At 46.2% G+C, this 23,372-nt stretch overlaps 1 protein-coding gene across 1 annotated transcript in view; it reads right to left on the bottom strand.

The window, feature by feature from the left end:
- LOC121553292 (DNA nucleotidylexotransferase-like) overlaps positions 1 to 23,372 on the bottom strand; it is a 182,711-nt gene that overhangs the window by 75,021 nt on the left and 84,318 nt on the right. The window contains exon 7 of the mRNA XM_041866314.2: positions 8,888 to 9,020. Coding sequence (XP_041722248.2) covers positions 8,888 to 9,020 — 133 coding nt within the window. The remainder of the gene's footprint in view (positions 1 to 8,887; positions 9,021 to 23,372) is intronic.

Raw genomic sequence — 23,372 nt, 5'->3', positions numbered from 1 at the left:
TCGTCGTTGCGGCGTCCATTCTCCTCCACTCGGCGTTGGCCCACTCCAACGCCTTGCCGGTGAGACAGGAGATGAGGGCTGAGACGCTCTCGTGTCCCGAGGGCGCCGGGTGGACGGTGGCGAGTAGAGCTCCACCTGCAGCAGGAACCCTTGACACCCGGCGGTGGAGCCGTCGTACGCCCTCGGGAGCGAGAGCCGAATCCCACTGGGTTCGAAGAGGACACTGGAGGGCTGACCGCTGGATCTGGGTCGGTGTGTGGAGGTTTGGGAACCCCGCTGGTCTCCCCAACGGTGCAGCGTGGTCATCACCCTATCCAGAGCGTGGCAGACCTGGTTCATCCGGTCCTCCTGACCTCGAAGACGTTCCGCCAAATCAGCTGGTGGCGCGGTCGCTCCTGCTGATTCCATCTTGATGCGTGATTCTGTCAGACAGGTGTGTGTGTGGATGAGTGTCGGAATCAAGCGCAGGCACCAGGATGACTTCAACCGTCTTTAGTAACGTAACCAAGCACGTACACAATAATATAACCAACCCAACCGGGTGGCGCAAAACAATTACGCACCAAACACAGTGCGCAAATAACAACGAAAAGCGCACGCAGTGCGAACTCTCGGGCACAAGCCAACAACGAGAGAAACTAGACACGATACAGAGGCAGTCTGACATAAACAATCACGCATAACACCTGCCCCAAACCAAGAAACTAAATAGGAGAACAATCAAGACACAAACAAGGGACAGGTGTTATGCACAGACAAAACCAAACGAAACAAGAAACATAGAACGGTGGCAGGCGGGGCGAACCTCCGAAAAAAGGAAAGGGGCAGCCCCGCGGGAAAAACGGTGACAATCCAGGTGAAAGCTATGATACCTTATTGATGTCACCTGTTAAATTCACTTCAATCAGTGTAGATGAAGGGGAGGAGACAGGTTAAAAAAGGATTTTTAAGCCTTGAGACAATTGAGACATGGATTGTGTGTGTGCCATTCAGAGGGTAAATGGACAAGACAAAAGATTGCAGTGCCTTTGAACGGGGTATGATAGTAGGTGCCAGGCGTAATGGTTTGTGTCAAGAACTGCAGCACTGCTGGGTTTTTCACCCTCAACTGTTTCCTGTGTGTATCAAGAATGGTCCATCACCCAAAGGACATCCAGCTAACTTGACACAACTGTGGGAAGCATTGGAATCAACATGGGCCAGTATCCCTGTGGTACGCTTTCGACACCTTGTAGAGTCCATGCCCCGAGGAATTTAGGCTCGTCTGAGGTCAAAAGGGGGGGTGCAACTCAATATTAGGAAGGTGTTCCTAATGTTTTGTATACTCAGTGTATATTACAGAACAGTGATTAACATATTTTTACAGAATATTTACAAAAACATTATCTTAAAGGGAAATGTCACACTTTTTCAACTTCATATTCATCATCTCCAGCACCACCTCGAAATCAACTTATGTGAAAATGGCGCGTTTCTACGTTTTGTAGTAAAAAGGACAGCGGAAGATAAGCGATTCCAATGACATCAACCAGTTAGTAGGCAATGCCTACTCATAATTGGTTAAAATCACATGATGCACACCGATGACGTCATTGGAAACACATCTTTCTCTATCGTTTTTTTACAAATGCGCCATTTCCACATACAGTGAGGGAAAAAAGTATTTGATCCCCTGCTGATTTTGTATGTTTGCCCACTGACAAAGACATGATCAGTCTATAATTTTAATGGTAGGTTTATTTGAAAAGTGAGAGACAGAATAACAACAACAAAATCCAGAAAAACGCATGTCAAAAATGTTATAAATTGATTTGCATTTTAATGAGGGAAATAAGTATTTGACCCCTCTGCAAAACATGACTTAGTACTTGGTGACAAAACCCTTGTTGGCAATCACAGAGGTCAGACGTTTCTTGTAGTTGGCCACCAGGTTTGCACACATCTCAGGAGGGATTTTGTTTCACTCCTCTTTGCAGATCTTCTCCAAGTCATTAAGGTTTCGAGGCTGACGTTTGGCAACTCAAACCATCTGCTCCCTCCACAGATTTTCTATGGGCGTACTGGAGACCAGGAGCGTTGAGCCGGCACACCCCGTCCTGGCTGGATGCCCATCTTCGCACGGCACGTGCGTGGTGCAAGCACAGGACGTACAGGACTGTGCCGGCGCACTGGGGACACAGTACGTAGCTCCGCATAACACATAGCTTGCCCAGTCATACGCTTCCTCGCGTGAGTACGGGGAGTTGGCTCTGCTCTAACCCTAGGCTCCGCCAACCACCCTGTGTGCCCCCCCCAAATTGTATTGGGGCTGCTTCTCGGGCTTCCTCCTCGACCGGCCTCCTCCGTGTTGCCGTTGCTCCTCTCCTGCCTGGGCATTTAACTTAGCCCATGGTCCTCTCCCCGCAAAATCTCTTCCCATGACCACAAATTGCCCACCTGTGACATGGCTACTCGCTCCGCCTGGGCACGCCGCTTGGTCCTCGTTTGGTGGGATCTTCTGTCACGTTCGTTGAATGACGGTCAGACCAAGGTGCAGCGTGATATACGTACATGTTTATTAAATTATAAACACAACGACAAAACAACAAACGAAACGAAACGTGAAGTCCAAGGTAGCACACACAACATACCTTAGACGGAACAAGATCCCACAACCCACTAGTGCCAATCGGCTGCCTAAGTATGATCCCCAATCAGAGACAACGAGCTACAGCTGCCTCTGATTGGGAACCACACCGGCCAACATAGATCTACACATAATAGATCGAAACATAGAAAACACACAACAAAGAATATACACACCCTGACTCAACATTTAAGCGTCCCCTGAGTCAGGGCGTGACACTAGGCCACTCCAGGACCTTAATGTGCTTCTTCTTGAGCCACTCCTTTGTTGCCTTGGCCGTGTGTTTTGGGTCATTGTCATGCTGGAATACCCATCCAATACCATTTTCAATGCCCTGGCTGAGGGAAGGAGGTTCTCACCCAAGATTTGACGGTACATGGCCCCGTCCATCGTCCCTTTGATGCGGTGAAGTTGTCCTGTCCCCTTAGCAGAAAAACACCCCCAAAGCATAATGTTTCCACCTCCATGTTTGACGGTGGGGATGGTGTTCTTGGGGTCATAGGCAGCATTCCTCCTCCTCCAAACACAGCGAGTTCAGTTGATGCCAAAGAGCTCCATTTTGGTCTCATCTGACCACAACACTTTCACCCAGTTCTTCTCTGAATCTGGGTGAAAGATGTTCATTGGCAAACTTCAGACGGCCCTGTATATGTGCTTTCTTGAGCAGGGGGACCTTGCGGGCACTGCAGGATTTCAGTCCTTCACGGCGTAGTGTGTTACCAATTGTTTTCTTGGTGACTATGGTCCCAGCTGCCTTGAGATCATTGACAAGATCCTCCCGTGTCGTTCTGGGCTGATTCCTCACCGTTCTCATGATCATTGCAACTCCACGAGGTGATTTCTTGCATGGAGCCCCAGGCCGAGGGAGATTGACAGTTCTTTTGTGTTTCTTCCATTTGCGAATAATCACACCAACTGTTGTCACCTTCTCACCAAGCTGCTTGGCGATGGTCTTGTAGCCCATTCCAGCCTTGTGTAGGTCTACAATCTTGTCCCTGACATCCTTGGAGAGCTCTTTGGTCTTGGCCATGGTGGAGAGTTTGGAATCTGATTGATTAATTGCTTCTGTGGACAGGTGTCTTTTATACAGGTAACCAGCTGAGATTAGGAGCACTCCCTTTAAGAGTGTGCTCCTAATCTCAGCTCGTTACCTGTATAAAAGACACCTGGGAGCCAGAAATCATTCTGATTGAGAGGGGGTCAAATACTTATTTCCCTCATTAAAATGCAAATCAATTTATAACATTTTTGACATGCGTTTTTCTGGATTTTTTGTTGTTGTTATTCTGTCTCTCACTGTTCAAATAAACCTACCATTAAAATTATAGACTGATAATTTTTTTGTCAGTGGCCAAACGTACAAAATCAGCAGGGGATCAAATACTTTTTTCACTGCACTGTATGTTGACGGTGGGGTGGTGCTGGAGATGATGAATATGAAGTTTACCATTTTTGACATTTTCCTTTAAGGGTTTTTAAGGAATCCAAGTCTTGAGAGAAATATTATTCCAAGTCACAGAGGGCTATTGCAAGAAACTACATAAGATAATCTTTCATTTACGCCAGTTTTTAGAATTCTAAACACTTTTGGAGAGTTTGAAATTGCAGTCCTTTGCTCAGGATAAAGGGACTTCCTACATGGAAATGTATAATATTGAAAATATTTAGAAAACAAGTATTTTCCTTTATAAAATTATCTTAAATGTAATTTTTAAGTTCAAATAATGCAACAAAATCTATTATTTTCAACTATAAAATGTTTTAGTTTCCTTGCCGGACAAGGATTGTCCCGACTTTCAAGAATCCCTGAGGTACAATGGGTGTGTATGGTTATTCTCACTTTAATAACGGCTAGAGGGTTTATATGAATTATACATCTAGGACAGTATGACTTGTATGCTTGCATATAGCATGGATGGATGGGTAGATAAAAAGGTCTACCAGGGTTTAGAATTAACATTCTGTACATTGAACTCCTGTATGTTATCAAATGATGTAAAGGTGCATGAGTGGAAGGCGGCATACTGTTTGGAACATTTGAATTATTTATGTAATAACATTTATTTTTGGTCTAATAGGTCTCCACTGCAGAGGTGTTTCATCAACCCTGAGAATATCTCCATGGCGATGCACATGTTCTCATTCCAGACAGTGCGATGTGAGGGTCAATTATGAACTTGATGGGGTCACCGGTCTCCAAGAACAATACCATAGCAACCAGTTCATGATGCAAATTAGTTTATTTTATCCGCTCTGCCTCACCCTTCAACAAATCAATCAAATATACTGAACAAAAATATAAACGCAACATACAACAATTTCATTGATTTTCCTGAGTTCCATTTCATATGAGGAAATCAGTAAATTGAAATAAATTCATTAGGCCTTAATCTATGGATTTCACATGACTGGGAATATAGATATGAATCTGTTGGTAACAGATACCTTTAAAAAAAATGGGCCTCACAATGGGCCTCAGGATCTGGTCACAGTATTTTTGTGCATTCAAATTGCCATCGATAAATGCGATGTCTGTAGCTTATGCCTGCCTATACCATAACCCCACTGCCATCATGGGGCACTCGGTTCAGAACATTGACGTCAGCAAACCGCCCGCCCACACAACGCCATACACGTGGTCTGCGGTTGTGAGGACGGTTGGACGTACTGTCAAATTCTCTAAAACGATGTTGGAGGCGGCTTATGGTAGAGAAATTAACATTCAATTATCTGGCAACAGCTCTGGTGGACATTCCAGCAACCAACATGCCAATTGCACGCTCCCTCAAAACTTGAGACATCTGTGGCATTGTGATGTGTGACAGAACTGCACATATTAGAGTGACCTTTTATTGTCCCCAGCACAAGGTGCACCTGTGTAATGATCATGCTGTTTAATCAGCTTCTTGATATGCCACACCTGTCAGGTGGATGGATTATCTTGGCAACGGAGAAATGCTCACTAACAGGGATGTAAACAAATGTGCACAATATTAGAGAGAAATCATATTTTTGTGCATATGGAACATTTCTGGAATCTTTTATTTAATCTCATGGAACATGGGAGCAACACTTTACATGTTGCGTTTATATTTTTGTTCAGTATAAATAGTCTACAGTTTCCTCCTCTCAACTCCAATCATAATGTTAACTACCCATGATCATCACTTTTTTTTTCTCTTCCTCTTTCCCCCATGAAGACAATATTTACATAATCAAATATCATTCCAGCTGCCATCCCTCCTTAGGGTACAAGAGTCATGTGACATTGCCAGCTGTTTCCAGAAGAACAACCGCACTGGAATGGAGAGGTTATTGGCACACAGGCCACACAGTATGCTTGTGTGGCCGCCCAGAGCGTTACAAAGAACTATACTTCCACAATTGTCTATAAAGTGAGGTTTCCAAAATTGCAGGTGACAGGAATCTTTTCAGAAATAACCTGACGGGAGTGGGGAGTGTAACTTTCCTAAAAATAGACAAATAAGATCATTTTATTTATTTTTCATCACCAAGAGTGTGTCTCTTTCCACTGATTTTACCTACAGTATATGGAGGACATACCTGAACGAGAGAGAGTGAGAGGGTGAGAGAGAGAGAGAGAGACATAGAGAGAGAGACAGACAGGGTTGGGTGAGAGATGATAGGCATTATGGTTAGCAATGTGGTTAAGGTTAGGGTTAAACGCCCACTCCAGTAGAAATTGAAAGACGATGACCAGTGCTTACCCATGATGTTGCACAACGAGGTAAGTCAATAAGCCATCATTTTAGTCAAAGTATGATATATTTGGCATTGAAGTGCCAAACCCGAATGTGTGACTTCAGATGTTTCTGAGTTTTCCATGTCTTTTCTTATGAGATGACAAGCAAATTATTTTCAGCCTAGGATTTGTTTAAGGGCTGTATTTTATTTAAATGTTACCACCAACCAGCCTGGCAATGTTTATTAATCAGAAACACCTGCTGCAAAGTTCCTCCTATTCGCGAGTTGACTGAGAGCCAAACAGCTTTTCTCTGTAGCCTACACTTTGGTTTCCTCTAGATAATACAGCCCCAAAGTCAAAATTGGCTATACAAATTCATGAAAACAAAAATGAGCTCTTTGGTCTTAATTTAAGATTAGGCTAAGGTTAACAGTGTGGTTAGGGTTAAAGTGAGAGTTAGGATTAAAATCTGGTTTTAAGAAGAGAAAATGTAGAAATAGACGGGATTCATGATTTAGTGACTGTTAACTAGTGACTGTCACGATCGTTTACGGATGAGACGGACCAAGGCGCAGCGTGATAAGCGTACATATTTATTAACGTACTGAACACGAACAAAACAACAAACAAACGATACGTGAAGTCCAAGGTAGACTAATAACATACCTATACGGAACAAGATCCCACACAGACTGGTGCCAAACGGCTGCCTAAGTATGGCCCCAATCAGAGACAACGAACTACAGCTGCCTCTGATTGGGAACCACCCTGGCCAACATAGATCTACACGATCTAGAAACTCAAACATAGAAAACTAAACATAGAAACTACACACCCTGGCTCAACATTTAAGAGTCCCCAGAGCCAGGGCGTGACAGTGACGACCCTATGCTTGGCCGCCTTGCCATGGAGCAAATTAAAATAGGGGGTGCAAACTAAGATTTTTGCACCTCCCCAGCAAATTATCATAATACATTGGATACTTTGTCAAGTTTCACTTATTTTTGAGCTAGTCTCCATAAAAAAAACATATGACCATTTTATAAATGGCAAAATTGCGTGATATGATTATATTTTATAACCTCGCTCACCCCGTCGCCCCAAGATGAATGGTTTTGACCACTAACGTTTCAGACAAATTCGTTTTGCATGGCCCGGTGCCCCAGGTGTGCAGGGTTTGCTCATTTTCGACCATTCCATTGATTCTAAAGTGAAATCTCCACACACCCGGGGCACTGGCCCATGCAAAACGAACTTGCCCATTGCTTCAATACATACTCCAAACCGTTCAATAGTTAGGCTATCCATATTACCGGAGCTTATAGTTTTTCTATTTCTATGGCGGATTCCCGGCCGAAATTTAGATAATGCATTGATATATAGCTAGCTCGCTTGCTGTAATGATAACAGAGAGTACAAAGAATATTTGATAATGTCCGTGTACATGTCCAAATATTAATGACATCTGGAATCCGACACAGTTTCACTGGAATTATAAAATGGCAAGAGTCAGACAAACGTCAACCCTCAACATGTCAACAGCTCGTATACAGTATGCCTGTCTTAACTGAAATGGTGCTCACATAACTTTCATTAGCTAGCTAAGATTAGCATGCTAGCTAGTTACATTGACAGCTGTCAGTCAGTGCCCTATTTGTTGTTATTTCTCTGCTACACTTGGAAATCACCACAACGTTCCCACCCCCAATTCCTGAATACGTATTACCAGCCTGCGCCAGTCTTCGAGGTGAAACCTAAACAAGAATTTCCACTGTAGGAATGACTTGAAATATATTGCGGCAACTTTAAGGTTAGGGTTAGGTTTCAAATCTGATTTTATGACTTTGTGGCTGTGGTAGCTAGTGACCACTGCAGAGCTGCCTCCAGAACATGACAATAAATGCCCCAACCTGCGATACAGAAAGAAAGAGATGGTTGGAGGACGAGGACAGGTCAGAAAGAGCTATAAGAGATATAAGTGTAACAGACTGTTGACAAAGCAGCAGAAGGCCTGTCACTCCTGTAGAGAAGAGGTGGCTGTCCTTATCGCCAGACTGCTCATGCATTATTTAACCACACACCACCACCGGATACGGCAACATCTTTACAATACCATAGAGCACGGTGCTCCGAGCTCACTGAAGCACACTGTGCCACACACAAATAGAGCACAAAGGAAACTGACATAAAGAGAAAGTGATGGCGCAGGATGTGAACAAACGGACCCACTTTGTATCCGCCTACCCAGCCTTTTAAGTTAATGTAGCCGTTCATTGTGAACATGGTAATGTCATGTAAATGACATTGGTTTAGATGCTGAATGTACAGTAATTACTGAAGTGTAACACATGACTGATGCTTCTGTACACACTCTTCTCTCTTGCGTGGCACGAACAAAATAACCATGTCTGTCATATGTAGAATGAAAACAACAAGAAACTAAGAAATACTATCGCATACTGTACAGAAAGTGTTGCAATGGCTCACTATTTAAAATTCACTAACATACACAAATACATCCACACTGACAAGCTGAGAGAAGAGTTGTACTGTACCTGCGAAAGCCACCTGTCAGAGCCAGTATAGCATCGGGTGCGATCCAGTGGGAAGTCTCTTCAATGATGCATCTAAGAGCTTTGGCCTCGGCTTTACTGACAGCCTTGGAGATGTCCCTGTAATACAGGAAACCTGAGGGGAAAAGATAAACATCACTATGAGCTGTCTGTCTGAAGTGGGCAATAGTTACAGTAGCATTTGCATTGTGGACTATGTATAGGGTTGCAAAGGCAGGTAGTATTCCCAGTAACCTTCCAAATGTACCAGTAATTTACCAGTAATTTTGGAAACGTTCAAGAATTTTGTGAATATTCATAAAATGTTTTTCATATGAAAACTAGAATCACAAAGCTTTAAAACATTATCCTAAGTATAACCCATCAACTTAGTGAATATCGTAGCTTTTTAATATGAAGACTTCAGCATGGAATATATTTTACATGTTTTAAACATTCTGACGTAAAGATACATGAAACTGATTATGCTACATGACACACTAATGTGTAAATAAAATGTCTCATGCATGGGGAATGCATTTAACACTACACACTGAAGTGTTAAAGCTCTCTGAGCCCTAAAAATTGTGGGAATATAAGCTAATTGATGTTCAAGGACTACACTCTCAAAAAATGGTTATTGAGGGGTTCTTTGTCAGGGGTGAGGGTGATACAGTATGTGTAACAATTGTTTTGCATATCAGGAAGGGTTCTTTACTGCTGTGATGGTTGTGAAGAACCATCCTGTTCTTTCCCTCTCCACCATGTTTTCCTTTATGCCATGAAATGCTACACTGATAAAAAGTTCCTGCCTCCCGAGTGGCGCAGCAGTCTAAGGCACTGCATCGCAGTGCTAGAGACATCACTACAGACCCGGGTTCGATCCCAGGCTGTGTTGCAACCGGCCGTGACCGGGAGACCCGTGAGGCGGCGCACAATTGACCCAGCGTCGTCCGGTTTAGGGGAGGGTTTGGCCGGGATTTCCTTGTCCCATCACGCTCTAGGGACTCCTCGTGGCGGGCCGAGCACCTGACTTCGGTCGCCAGTTGGAAGGTGTTACCTCCGACACATTGGTGTGGCTGGCTGCCAGTTTAAGCGAGCAGTGTGTCTAGAAGCAGTGCGGTTTGGCAGGGTCGTGTTTCAGAGGACTCATGGCTCGCAACCTTCGCCTCTCCCGAGTCCGTACGGGAGTTGCAGCGATGGGACAAGACTGTAACTACCAATTCGATATCACAAAATAGGGAGAAAAAGAGGTTAAAAAAACATGTCATTTTACAGTACACTACAGGCAGTGAAAGTACAATAAACAACAACAAGTTACTGAATTTTGTGGAAGTGTTGTACCAGTTTAAGTGGTTGCTGGTTAAGTTGTCAAAGGTTGAGTACCTCTTTTAACACTTTCAGTTCTGCTATATTTGTAAGAGAATGTGACGAAGAGATCCACTGTCCTTTTACTGCAGTGGGCTAAATCAGGGTCACACAGAGTGTGTCTTGGTAGTCTTAAACAAATCTACTTTGAAACAAAAGTATACACCTCACACACATGGTTATGGGCTTAAAAAAAGAAGACGCCTGTATCATCTCAGATATAGAGTTGAAATGTATTACATTTTGAGTTTGCATCCCAATATTACACTTTATATACTTCACAGAAGACTGAAATATAACAAAACACTTTGAAATAGAAACACCAGATTATCGACAAGTTTTTGGAAATTATGTTTACGAAGACATTTTTAAAAACATTAATAACATTCCACCCATGAGGCCACTAGATCATTTGACTGCAGGAAAGGGCTACCATTAGTTGACAAGTACTAAGCATTCTTTCTGGTGAGCACACTTGGGACAGCCTCACCTTGCCTCAACCTCTTGGATCATATGTATCCGGCGCCGACAAAGATGGCGGCCTCGCGACTAGCTCTTAGGAAACTTTGCGGTATTTTTTTATGTATTTATGATTTTTTTTACATTATTAGTTCAGAAAGTGTTTTGTGTCATTACATACAGCCGGGAAAAACTATTGGATATCAGAGCGGCGGTAACTCACCAGCATTATGACCAGGAATACGACTTTCCCGAAGCAGATCCTTTGTTTGCTCTCCCCAGGGAAATTGAATTGATTCCAGTGGCTGACCCAAAACATCGCCGGCGAAGGAGAGGCACTTGGAGCGGCCTGCTGGTTTGACTTAGGAGCACAACACCCACCGCTTCCAGGTATATTACTCGCTAATGTTCAGTCTTTGGATACCAAGGTCGACGAGCTCAGGACAAGGATTTCTTTCCAGAGAGACATCAGGGCCTGTAACATACTTTGTTTCACGGAAACATGGCTCTGTCAGGATATTCTGTCATCACGCAGACAGAAATAAATAACTCTCCGGGAAGCAGAAGGGCGGAGATGTGTGTTTCATGATTAACGACTCATGGTGTAATTGTAGTAACATACAGGAACACAAGTAGCTTTGTTCACCCAACCTAGAATACCTCACAATCAAATGCCGACCGTATTATCTCCCAAGATAATTTTATTCGGTTATAGTCACGGCTGTGTATATCCCCCCTGAAGCCAATACCACGACGGCCCTCAAAGAACTTCACTGGACTTTATGCAAACTGGAAACCACATATCCTGAGGCTGCATTTATTGTAGAAGGGGATCTTAACAAAGCAAATTTGAGGACTAGGCTACCGAAGTTCTATCAACATATTGACTGTTGTACACGGGCAGCAAAAATTCTCGACCATTGCTATTCGAACTTCCGGGATGGTTATTAGGCCCTCCACCGCCCTCCTTTCGGCAAATCTGACCACGACTCCATTTTGCTCCTCCCTTCCTATAGGCAGAAACTCTAACAGGAAGTACCCGTGCTGAGGACTATTCAACGCTGGTTTGACCAATCGGAATCCACGCTTCAAGATTGTTTTGATCACGCCTACTGGGATATGTTCTGGGTAGCTTGCAAAAATAATTTAGACGAATACACTGAAACGGTGACTGAGTTTATCAGGAAGTATATAGGAGATGTTGTGCCCACTGTGACTATTAAAACCTACCCTAACCAGAAGCCGTGGATAGATGGCAGCATTCATTCAAAACTGAAAACGCAAACCACCTCATTTAACCATGGCAAGGAGACTAGGAATATGGCAGAATACAAACAGTGTAGCTACTCACTCCGCAAGGCAATTCAACTGGCAAAACATCAGTATAGAGACAAAATGGAGTCGCAATTCAATGGCTCAGACATGAGACGTATGTGGCAGGGTCTACAGACAATCACAGACTACAAAAGGAAAATCAGCCACGTTGCCGACACTGACGTCTTACTGGTCAAGCTAAACACCTTCTTCGCCCACTTTGAGGATAACACAGTGCCACCAACGTTGCCCACTACCAAGGACTGTGGGCTCTCTCCTTCTCCGTGGCCGATGTAAGTAAGACATTTAAGCACGTTAACCCCCACAAGGCTGCCGGCCCAGACGGCATCCCTAGCCGCGTCCTCAGAGTATGCGCAGACCAGCTAGCTGGTGGGTTTGCGGACATATTCAATCTCTCCCTATCTAAGTCTGCTGTCCCCACATGCTTCAAGATGGCCACCATTGTTCCTGTACCCAAGAAAGTAAAGGTAACTGAACTAAATGACTGTTCATTGACTACAGCTCATCATTCAACACCATTGTACCCTCCAAGCTCATCATTAAGCTCGAGGCCCTGGGTCTGAACCCCACCCTGTGAAACTGGGTCCTGGACTTACTGACGGGCCGCCCCCAGGTGGTGAAGGTATGAAACAACATCTCTACTTCGCTGATCCTCAACACTGGGGCCCCTCAAGGGTGCGTGCTCATCCACCTCCTGTACTCCCTGTTCACCCATGACTACGTGGCCATGCATGCCTCCAACTCCATCATCAAGTTTGCAGATGACACAACAGTAGTAGGCTTGATTACCAACAATTACAAGACAGCCTACAGGGAGGAGGTGAGGGCTCTGGGAGTGTGGTGCCAGGAAAATAACCTCTCCCTCAACGTCAACAAAACAAAGGAGATGATCGTGGACTTCAGGAAACAGCAGAGGGTGCACCCCCTATCCACATCGATGGGACCGCAGTGGAGAAGGTGGAAAGCTTCAAGTTCCTTGGCGTACACATCACTGACAAACTGACAGTGTAGTGAAGAAGGCACAACAGAGCCTCTTCAACCTCAGGAAGCGGAAGAAATTTGGCTTGGCACCTAAGAGCATCCTGTCGGGCTGTATCACCACCTGGTACAGCAACTGCACCGCCCGCAATCGCAGGGCTCTCCAGAGGGTGGTGCGGTGTGCCGAACGCATTACCGGGGGCAAACTATAGGAAGGCCAAAAAAATCATCAAGGACATCAACCCCACGAGCCACTGCCTGTTCACCCCGCTATCATCCAGAAGGTGACGTCAGTACAGGTGCATCAAAGCTGGGACCGAGAGACTGAAAAACAGCCTCTATCTCAAGGCCATCAGACTGTTAAATAGCCATCATCAGCACATTAGAGGCTGCTGCTGCCTATTGAAATCCCTGGCCACTTTAAGAAATGGAACACTAGTCACTTTAAGAAATGGAACACTAGTCACTTTAATAATGTTTACATATCTTGCGTTACTCATCTCATATGTATATACTGTATTCTATAATATTCTACTGTATCTTAGTCCATGCCGCTCTGTCATTGCTTGTCCATATATGTATATATTATTAAATTCCATTCCTTACTAGATGTGTGTGTATTGGGTATATGTTGTGACATTTGTAGATATTACTTGTTAGATATTTCTGCACTGTCGGAGCTAGAAGCACAATCATTTCGCTACACCCGCAATAACATCTGCTAAACATGTGTATGTGACAAATACAATTTGATGTGATTTGATTTGGTTGACAGCAAACTGACCTTCCTGCCACACCATCAGGTAAGTGAGCGTGACAGAAATCAGCCACAGGAAGTTACTGTGAATTTTACAATAACTACAGTGCCTTCAGAAAGTATTCATACCCGTTTACTTATTCCACATTTTGTTGAGTTACAGCCTGAATTCAAAATTACTTAAATACATATTTTTCCTCACCATCTACACACAATACCCCATAATGACAAAATGAAATGCAAATATTTGAAAGACACAATTGGCCTCGTGGTGAAATCCCTGAGCACAGTCCTTCCTCTCTGGCAAATGAGTTTGGAGGGACGTCTGTATCTTTGTAGTGATTGGGTGTATTGATACACCATCCAAAATGTAATTAATAACTTCACCATGCTCAAAGGGATATTCAATGTCTGCTTTTTTTTACCCATCTATCAATAGGTGCCCTTCTTTGCGAGGCATTGGAAAACCTCCCTGGTCTTTGTGGTGAAATCTGTGTTTGAAATTCACTAGTCGTCTGAGGGATCTTACAGATAATTGTATGTGTGGGGTACAGAGATGAGGTAGTCACACAAAAATCATGTTAAACACTATTATTGTCACGACTTCCTCCGAAGCTGCCTCCTCTCCTTGTTCTGGCAAGCTTCGGCGTCAGTCGTCACTGGCCTTCTAGCCACTGCCGCATCTCATCTCATCATTCCATTTGTTTTGTCTTGTCTATTACACACTCCTGGTACATATCCCCTCATTAGTACGTGTATAAGTGTTCCCTCTGCCCCCTTGTCCTTGTGGGTGATTGTTTAATGTGAGGAGAGAGTAGCTCGGTTGAGCTCCGTGTATTTTGTATTGCCGGGGTATATTTTCCCTGTGTGCCTGTTTTGTTCCAGTGCGCCTGTTTTGCGCACTGGACTGTTTGACGCTATATAGCGTAACTCTGTATTCCGGAAAAAACTCTGTATTCTGTGATTTACCCTCCTGCACCTGACTCCTTCAAATCACCCATCACAGAATCACCCACCTGCTATGGAGTCAGCGGAGAGGAGCGCATGCCTGGAGTCGTGGCATGGGTCCAGGAGCATTCGACGATGCTAGCCAGCTTGGGAGAAGCGATGGATCGGGTTCTCCAGGTCGTCCAATGCCTTGAGAGGAGAGGACCCGATCTGTCGAGACCAGCTGGGCAACCGGATCCAGCCACCCACACCCCAGCACACAGAGGGATCCAGATATCCCGACCACGGAAGTTCGATGGGACAGCTGCTCTCTGCCAGCGATTCCTCCTCCAACTGGAGCTCTATTATTCCAGCATCAACCCGGCCCCATCGGAGCGGGAGAAGGTGTCCGCCCTCATCTCCTGCCTCTCGAGGAAAGCCCTGGAGTGGGCCAACACGGTCTGGAATGAAGGAGGAGCTGCATTGGACAATTACGGGGAGTTTGCTCACCTCTTTTGGGCTGTCTTCGATCACCCACCTGAGGGTCGAGAGGCAGGCGAGCAGCTGGTCCACCTGACCAGGGGACGAGGATCGCGCAGGACTTCGCCCTGGAGTTCCGGACTCTAGCAGCTGGGTCCGGGTGGAATGAGCGGGCCCTCATCAACCACATCCGGTGCCATCTGCGGGAGGACGTCCGAAGGGAGCTAGCCTGGCGGGACACCATGTTGTCCTTCACGCAACTGGTGGACATGGCCATCTGCTTGGACAACCTGCTGGCGGCCAGAGAACATCCTGGAGGGGGTCTGCCCGTTCCAACCCCAACCGACTCGGATCACGAGCTGATGGAGCTGGGTGGAGGACGACAGCGCCAGTGTCACTCTGGTGGCACGAGAGGACATATCACCGCCCAATGTCATCACCGTTCTTTTGGGTCTGGAGGCAGCAGGCAGGGCACTCTCGCATCATCCCAGGTATCGAACACCCACACTCGTTCAGAGTCCTCTGCTGCACACTGTACCCTACCCATCCACTTTCCTGATCACATTGTAGTTCTCCAGTGTAAGGCGCTAGTAGATTCAGGCACAGCTGGGAACTATATGGACAGGGCATTCTCACACAGTTTAGGCATTTCATTGGTTCCCCTATCCATTCCACTCCCCATCAGAGCACTTGACAGTCGACCATTAGGGAAGTTACAGCACCAGTCACTATAGTTACCCACGAGACTCATCGCGAGCAAGTCACTTTTTTAAATTATTGAGTCTCCTGCTTTCCCTGTGGTATTAGGTATTCCTTGGTTAGCACTCCACAACCCCACCTTCTCATGGTCGCAGAGGGTTCTCACGGGGTGGTCGCGAGTGTCAGGGTAGGTGTCTCGGTGTTTCCATTGGTGCAACCACGGTGGAAAGTCCAGACAGTACCTCCACCATGCGCATCCCCCCTGAATACCTTTATTTGGCGCACGTGTTTTCCAAAACGTAGGCGACCAAGTTACCACCTCATTGGGCGGGGGATTGCGTGATAAACCTCCGGGTAGACGCTGTGCCTCCCAGGAGTCATGTGTATCCCCTGTCACAGGCAACACCGAGGCCCGACTGTTGGAAAATTACCTTTATGCCAAGGCAGAAAAGTGTCTGTCTGTTTTTCCAACAGTCCGTCTCCTTCCTCGGATACCGCATTACCACCTCATGTGTGGAGATGGAGGGAGATCACATTTCAGCCGTGTGTAATTGGCCGACTCCAACCACGGTTAAGGAGGTGCAGCGCTTTATTGGCTTTGCCAAGTACTATCGGAGGTTTATCCGGGGCTTTGGCAAGGTCGCAGCTCCCATTACATCTCTGTTGAAGGGTGGGCCGTCCCGGCTCTGCTAGTCTGTTGAGGCTGACAGGGCCTTCAGTAACCTGAGGGGTCTGTTCACCTCAGCCTCGGTACTGGCACACCCCGATCCATCACTACCGTTCGTAGTGGAGGTGGATGCGTCCAAGGTAGGGATAGGTGCTGTCCTATCTCAACGCTTGGCACGCCACCCAAGTTCCGCCCCTGTACCTTCTTCTCCAAGAAGCTCAGCCCGGCGGAGCAGAACTACGACGTTGGTGATCGGGTGCTTTTGGCTGTTGTCCGAGCCCTGACCGTGTGGAGGCACTGGCTCGAAGGGGAAAAACACCCTTTCCTCGTCTGGACGGACCACCGTAACCTGGAGTCCATCCAGGCAGCGAGGAGGCTGAATCCTCGCCTGGCCAGGTGGGCCCTATTCTTCACCCAGATTGATTTCACTCTATCATACATCCCGGGTACGAAGAACGTGAAGGCAGACGCACTGTCACGGCTGTATGACACAGAGAAGAGGCCCAGAGACAACACCCCCTTACTCCCGGCCTCCTGCATTGTGGCGCTGGTAGTATGGGTGATGGACGCGGATATAGAACAGGCGTTACACACAGAGCCATCTCCACCTCAGTGTCCAGCTGGGCTGCAGTACGTGCCTGCTCTTGTCCTTGACCGTCTGATCTACTGGGCACACACATCACTGACATGTTGTAGGCTAAATGCAAACACTAAAGTGACAGTGTGAAATATTAATTTGTCCTACAAATCCTTTATTGTCGCTGACCAGTTATTGTGTTTTGTATCTCCTTTGGTCACCCAGGTATCGGTCGTACAGTGCGCTGCCTGACCAGAAAGTACTGGTGGCGTACCTTGGCTAAGGACTTGAGGGTGTATGTCTCCTGCTGCTCGGTGTGCGCCCAGAGTAAGGCACCTAGGCACCTCCCAGCGGATAAGTTACAGCTGCTCACGTCCACCTCCAATGCACCGTGCGGCGTCAGAAGGCCAACGCTGACCACCACCGCAGTGAGGCCCCGGTCTTCATACCGGGTGATCGGGTCTGGCTCTCGACCCGGAATCTGCCCCTCCGCCTGCCCTGCCGGATGCTGAGCCCACGGTTTGTGGGGCCGTTCAAAGTCCTGAGGAGGATCAACAAGGTTATCTATAGGTTATTACTCCCCCAAGATTATCGTATTAACACCTCATTTCACCACTCTAAATTCCAAGCATCTGCCTCTAACCCTAGGAAGCTATTTGCCACCTTCTCCTCCCTGCTGAATCCTCCTCCCCCTCCCCCCTCCTTCCTCTCTGTGGATGACTTCGTCAACCATTTTGAAAAGAAGGTTGACGACATCCGATCCTCCTTTGTTAAGTCAAATGACACTGCTGGTCCTGCTCACACTGCCCTACGCTATGCTTTGACTTCTTTCTCCCCTCTCTCTCCAGATAAAATCTTGCGACTTGTGACGGCCGGCCGCCCAACAACCTGCCCGCTTTACCCTATCCCCTCCTCTCTTCTCCAGACCATCTCCGGTGACCTTCTCCCTTACCTCACCTCGCTCATCAACTCATCCTTGACCGCTGACTATGTCCCTTCTATCTTCAAGAGAGCGAGAGTTGCACCCCTTCTCATAAAACCAACACTCGATCCCTCTGATGTCAACAACTACAGACCAGTATCCCTTCTTTCTTTTCTCTCCAAAACTATTGAGCGTGCTGTCTTTAGCCAACTCTCTTGCTATCTCTCTCAGAATGACCTTCTTGATCCAAACCAGTCAGGTTTCAAGACTGGTCATTCAACTCAGACTGCTCTTCTCTGTGTCACGGAGGCTCTCCGCACTGCTAAAGCTAACTCTCTCTCCTCTGCTCTTGTCCTTCTAGACCTGTCTGCTGCCTTTGATACTGTGAACCATCAGATCCTCCTCTCCACCCTCTCCGAGCTGGGCATCTATGGCGCGGCTCACTCTTGGATTGCGTCCTACCTGACCGGTCGCTCCTACCAAGTGGCGTGGCGAGAAGCTGTCTCCGCACCACGTGCTCTCACCACTGGTGTCCCCCAGGGCTCAGTTCTAGGCCCTCTCCTATTCTCGCTATACACCAAGTCACTTGGCTCTGTCATATCCTCACATGGTGGCCTCTCCTATCATTGCTACGCAGATGACACACAACTAATCTTCTCCTTTCCCCCTTCTGATAACCAGGTGGCGAATCGCATCTCTGCATGTCTGGCAGACATATCAGTATGGATGACGGATCACCACCTCAAGCTGAACCTTGGCAAGACGGAGCTGCTCTTCCTCCCGGGGAAGGACTGCCCGTTCCATGATCTCGCCATCACGGTTGACAACTCCGTTGTGTCCTCCTCCCAGAGTGCGATGAGCCTTGGCGTTCTCCGCTAACATCAAGGCGGTGACCCGATCCTGTAGGTTCATGCTCTACAATATTCGGAGAGTACGACCCTGCCTTACACAGGAAGCGGCACAGGTCCTAATCCAGGCACTTGTCATCTCCCGTCTGGATTACTGCAACTCGCTGTTGGCTGGGCTCCCTGCCTGTGCCATTAAACCCCTACAACTCATCCAGAATGCCGCAGCCCGTCTGGTGTTCAACCTTCCCAAGTTCTCTCACGTCACCCCGCTCCTCCGCACACTACACTGGCTTCCAGTTGAAGCTCGCATCTGCTACAAGACCATGGTGCTTGCCCATGGAGCTGTGAGGGGAACGGCACCTCCGTACCTTCAGGCTCTGATCAGTCCCTACACCCAAACATTGCATTCATCCACCTCTGGCCTGCTGGCTCCCCTACCTCTGCTGAAGCACAGTTCCCGCTCAGCCCAGTCAAAACTGTTCGCTGCTCTGGCACCCCAATGGTGGAACAAGCTCCCTCACGACGCCAGGACAGCGGAGTTACTCACCACCTTCCGGAGACATTTGAAACCCCACCTCTTTAAGGAACACCTGGAATAGGATAAGTAATCCTTCTACCCCCCTTACACCCCCCCAAAAAAAAAAAAAAAAGAATAAATATATATATATATATATATATATATATATATATATATATATATATATATATATATATATATATATATATATATTGTAAAGTGGTTATCCCACTGGCTATAAGGTGAATGCACCAATTTGTAAGTCGCTCTGGATAAGAGCGTCTGCTAAATGACGCAAATGTAAATGTAAATGTGTCTCTCCTCAGGCCGGTGGTGGCTGGTCCACTCCAGGAGTCAGAGGTGCGGGAGGTCCCTCCGCCTCCTCTGGACATCGAGGGGACCCCGGCGTACTCCGTCCGTTCCACATCCTCCTAGCAGTCCCCGAGGCCAGTGTCGGCGCGCTGCTGGAGCTGCGCGTCAAGGGGGGGGGGTACTGTCACGACTTCCTCCGAAGCTGCCTCCTCTCCTTGTTCGGGCAGGCTTCGGCGTCCGTCGTCACTGGCCTTCTAGCCACTTCCGCATCTCATCTCATCATTCCATTTGTTTTGTCTTGTCTATTACACACACCTGGTTCATATCCCCTCATTAGTATGTGTATAACTGTTCCCTCTGCCCCCTTGTCCTTGTGGGTGATTGTTTAATGTGAGGAGAGAGTAGCTCGGTTGAGCTACGTGTATTTTGAATTGCTGGGGTATATTTTTCCTGTGTGCCTTTTTTGTTCCAGTGCGCCCGTTTTGCGCACTGGACTGTTTGACGCTATATAGCGTAACTCTGTATTCCGGAATAAAGTCTGTGTTCTGTGATTTACCCTCCTGCGCCTGACTCCTTCAAATCACCATCACAATTATTGCACACAAAGTGAGTCCATTAAACTTTTATGTGACTTGTTAAGCACATTTTTACTCCTGAACTTATTTTAGCTTGCCATAACAAATGGGTTGAATACTTATTAACTTAAGACATTTCAGCTTTTCATTTATTATTAATTTGTAAATATTTCTAAAAACATAATTCCACTTCGACATTATGGGGTATTGTGTGTAGGCCAATCTCAATTTAATCCATTTTAAATTCAGGCTGTAACACAACAAAATGTGGAAAAGTAAACATTGCGAAAAATCTGAAACTTTTTGTCTACAAATGAGAGATGCATACTCGGTCTCGACCTTTCAAGTCTTTACTGAAGACTGCGAAGGTGAATCGCAAGGCACTGGGGTGACGAACCGCACTTGCTGTCTCTGCCTGGCCGGCTCCCATTTCTCAACTGGGATTATCTGCCTCTGACCCTATTACGGGGGAGTCACTGGCTTGCTAGGAGGGGTGCGACATGCCAGGCTTTTTCGCTATACTCGACTTGAGTGGGTTGAGTCACTTACGTGATCTTTCTGTCTGGTTTTGCACCCCCTCCGGCTCGTGCGGTGGAGGAGATCTTCGTGGGCTATTCTTAGTCTTGCATCAGGGTAGTAAGTTGTTGGTCTGTTGATTTCCCTTTAGTGTTGTGGGGGCTGTGCTTTGGCAGTATCTATGCTGCAATAGTCTTTATACCGGGAAGCTAGGGTCAGTCTGTCCTATCAGGTGAAAGTATCCTGTCTTATCTGGTGTTCTGTGTGAACTTAAGTATGCTCCCTCTAATTCTCCCATCTCTCTCTCTCTCTCTCTCTCTCTCTCTCTCACTCTCTCTCTCCTCCCGGAGAACCTGAGCCCTAGGACCATGCCTCAGAACTACCTGGCCTGATGACTCCTGGCTGTCCCCGTCCCCAGTTCATCTGTATAATCACTTTGTGACATCTGCTGATGTAAAAAGGGCTTTATAAATAAATACATTTGATTGATTGAATACTTATTTTTATTCAAAAATAAACATGAACTTCCTGGTGACCAACTGCCATTAAGTTACTGGAAAATGCACAGTAAACTCTTAACAGTGCAGCTCTTGATTTTTACGAGCTCTAACAAAGATTGTAGAACTGGGAGTAGACAAATGAGGTGCTCAACCTTTATCAGTATAATGATAAAACCACTTAAACTAAACACTTCCACTAATGGTTGGCACAAATTCAACATATTTTAGACCATGCTTGCAAATATGCTAATGAGTGCAGTAATGATTGTACCTTATATTTAATATATTGGGTAGAAAAAGGTCCCAATATATTAGATTTTGCGCACATGTACCTGTAAAGATACCAACCCATACCACGTGAGTACCTAACAGTGTGTGCCATAAGCGCATCTGAAGTATCCTATAAGTATAACTGTAGAGCCTGTCATTGGTTCTACCTGGAACCAGAGGGTTCTTCATGAGAGAGTTCTAAATGGAACCCCATAGGGACAAATGACAGAAACTCTATTGGTTCTAATATTTTTTACAAATCTCTGTTATACACACAGATCCGGTGGTGTACAGGAAATTCAGGTCACTGGCAACCGAGAGGTTGTGAGTTCAAATCCCAAGTGAGGTTCACTCCCAAGTGATCAGAATACAGCAGGATACTGTCCCTTACAGCAAAAATACCTTAATCCAACTCTAAAAATACAATTATTTTTGTATATTTACCATATTTTCACTGCAACCAGTACCCAGGATTTTTTTTACAGTGTAATAAAAAACCCTCTGGGGCCTCCCGAGTGGCACAGCGGTCTAAGGCACTGCACTAGAGGCGTCACTACAGACCCGGGTTCGATCCCAGGCTGTGTCGCAGCCGGCCGCGACCGGGAGACCAATGAGGCGGCGCACAATTGGCCCAGTGATGTCCTTGTCCCATCGCGCTCTAGCGACTCCTTGTGGCGGGCCGGGCGCATGCACGCCGACTTGTGTCGCCAGTTGTAAAGTGTTTCCTCCGACACATTGGTGCGGCTGGCTTCCGGGTTAAGTGAGCAGTGTGTCAAGAAGCAGTGCGGCTTTGCGGGGGTCATGTTTCGGAGGACGCATGGCTCTCAACCCGTCTGTACGGGAGTTGCAGCGATGGGACAAGACTGTAACTACCAATTGGGGAGAAAAAAGGGGTAAAAAGTACCCCCAAAAATATAAAACCCTCTGGTTCTAACAATGTAATGAATAACCATACAAAGGGTTATTCAAAAAAACTAAATAAAAAGCTTCTCCACAGCCATAAAAAGGGTTCCCCTACATGGACAAAATGAAGAACCCTTTTTTGGTTCTAACTAGCCTCTCTTTTGAGAGTATACAGGTATAACTCATAATTAATGTGACACTAAGGAATATGCTATTTTATCTCACCTGACCTGCCCTCCTCTACTCACCTCTCTACCTTTCTCCTCCACTCTCCAAAGTTGGCAGTCATTGGTGTTCCATATAACAACTTTGAACTCTTGCTAAGAAAAAGTTCCTATTCTAGGTTGCTCTTTCACATAAACTACTCAAAAGCGACTGAGAACGCTAAACCTCTCTCAACCCTAAAATAAGTGGGAATATGACCTAATGGAAGCTCAAGAACTATCGCTTTCAATCCATGTCACACAAAATGCTATTTCCTCTCCCCTGCCTTGCACTGCCCTCTCTCCTCTACTCGTCTCTCATCTCTATGTTTCTCCTCCACTTTTCCAAATTGGCAGCCATGGATGTTTCAAGTTTCAAGTTGTATTAGTCGTATGTACAGGATACACACGGTATACACCGTCCAACGAAATGCTTACTTCCAAGGGGCCAGGGTTCCAGTCTAGAAGCATGGTTTCGACTGCTCCTACAGTCTTGCTTTGGTACTGCAGCTTAATTGACGCCCGGCCCAGAAAGACACTTTCCATAAAGGGCCACATAGAGAAGTCAGATTTAAAATAAAAAAATCATCACTTACATCCAAAGATATTAACATTTTATATTCATCCAATGTCTGCCATGTTTTTGGTTGACGTGATGACGTCTTCGCAGCTCAC

Source organism: Coregonus clupeaformis, chromosome 37 (genome assembly GCF_020615455.1).
Source record: "Coregonus clupeaformis isolate EN_2021a chromosome 37, ASM2061545v1, whole genome shotgun sequence".
NCBI classification, from domain to species: domain Eukaryota; kingdom Metazoa; phylum Chordata; class Actinopteri; order Salmoniformes; family Salmonidae; genus Coregonus; species Coregonus clupeaformis.
The sequence above is the reverse complement of the archived record's forward strand: the minus strand, read 5'-3'. Positions and strand labels throughout refer to the sequence as shown.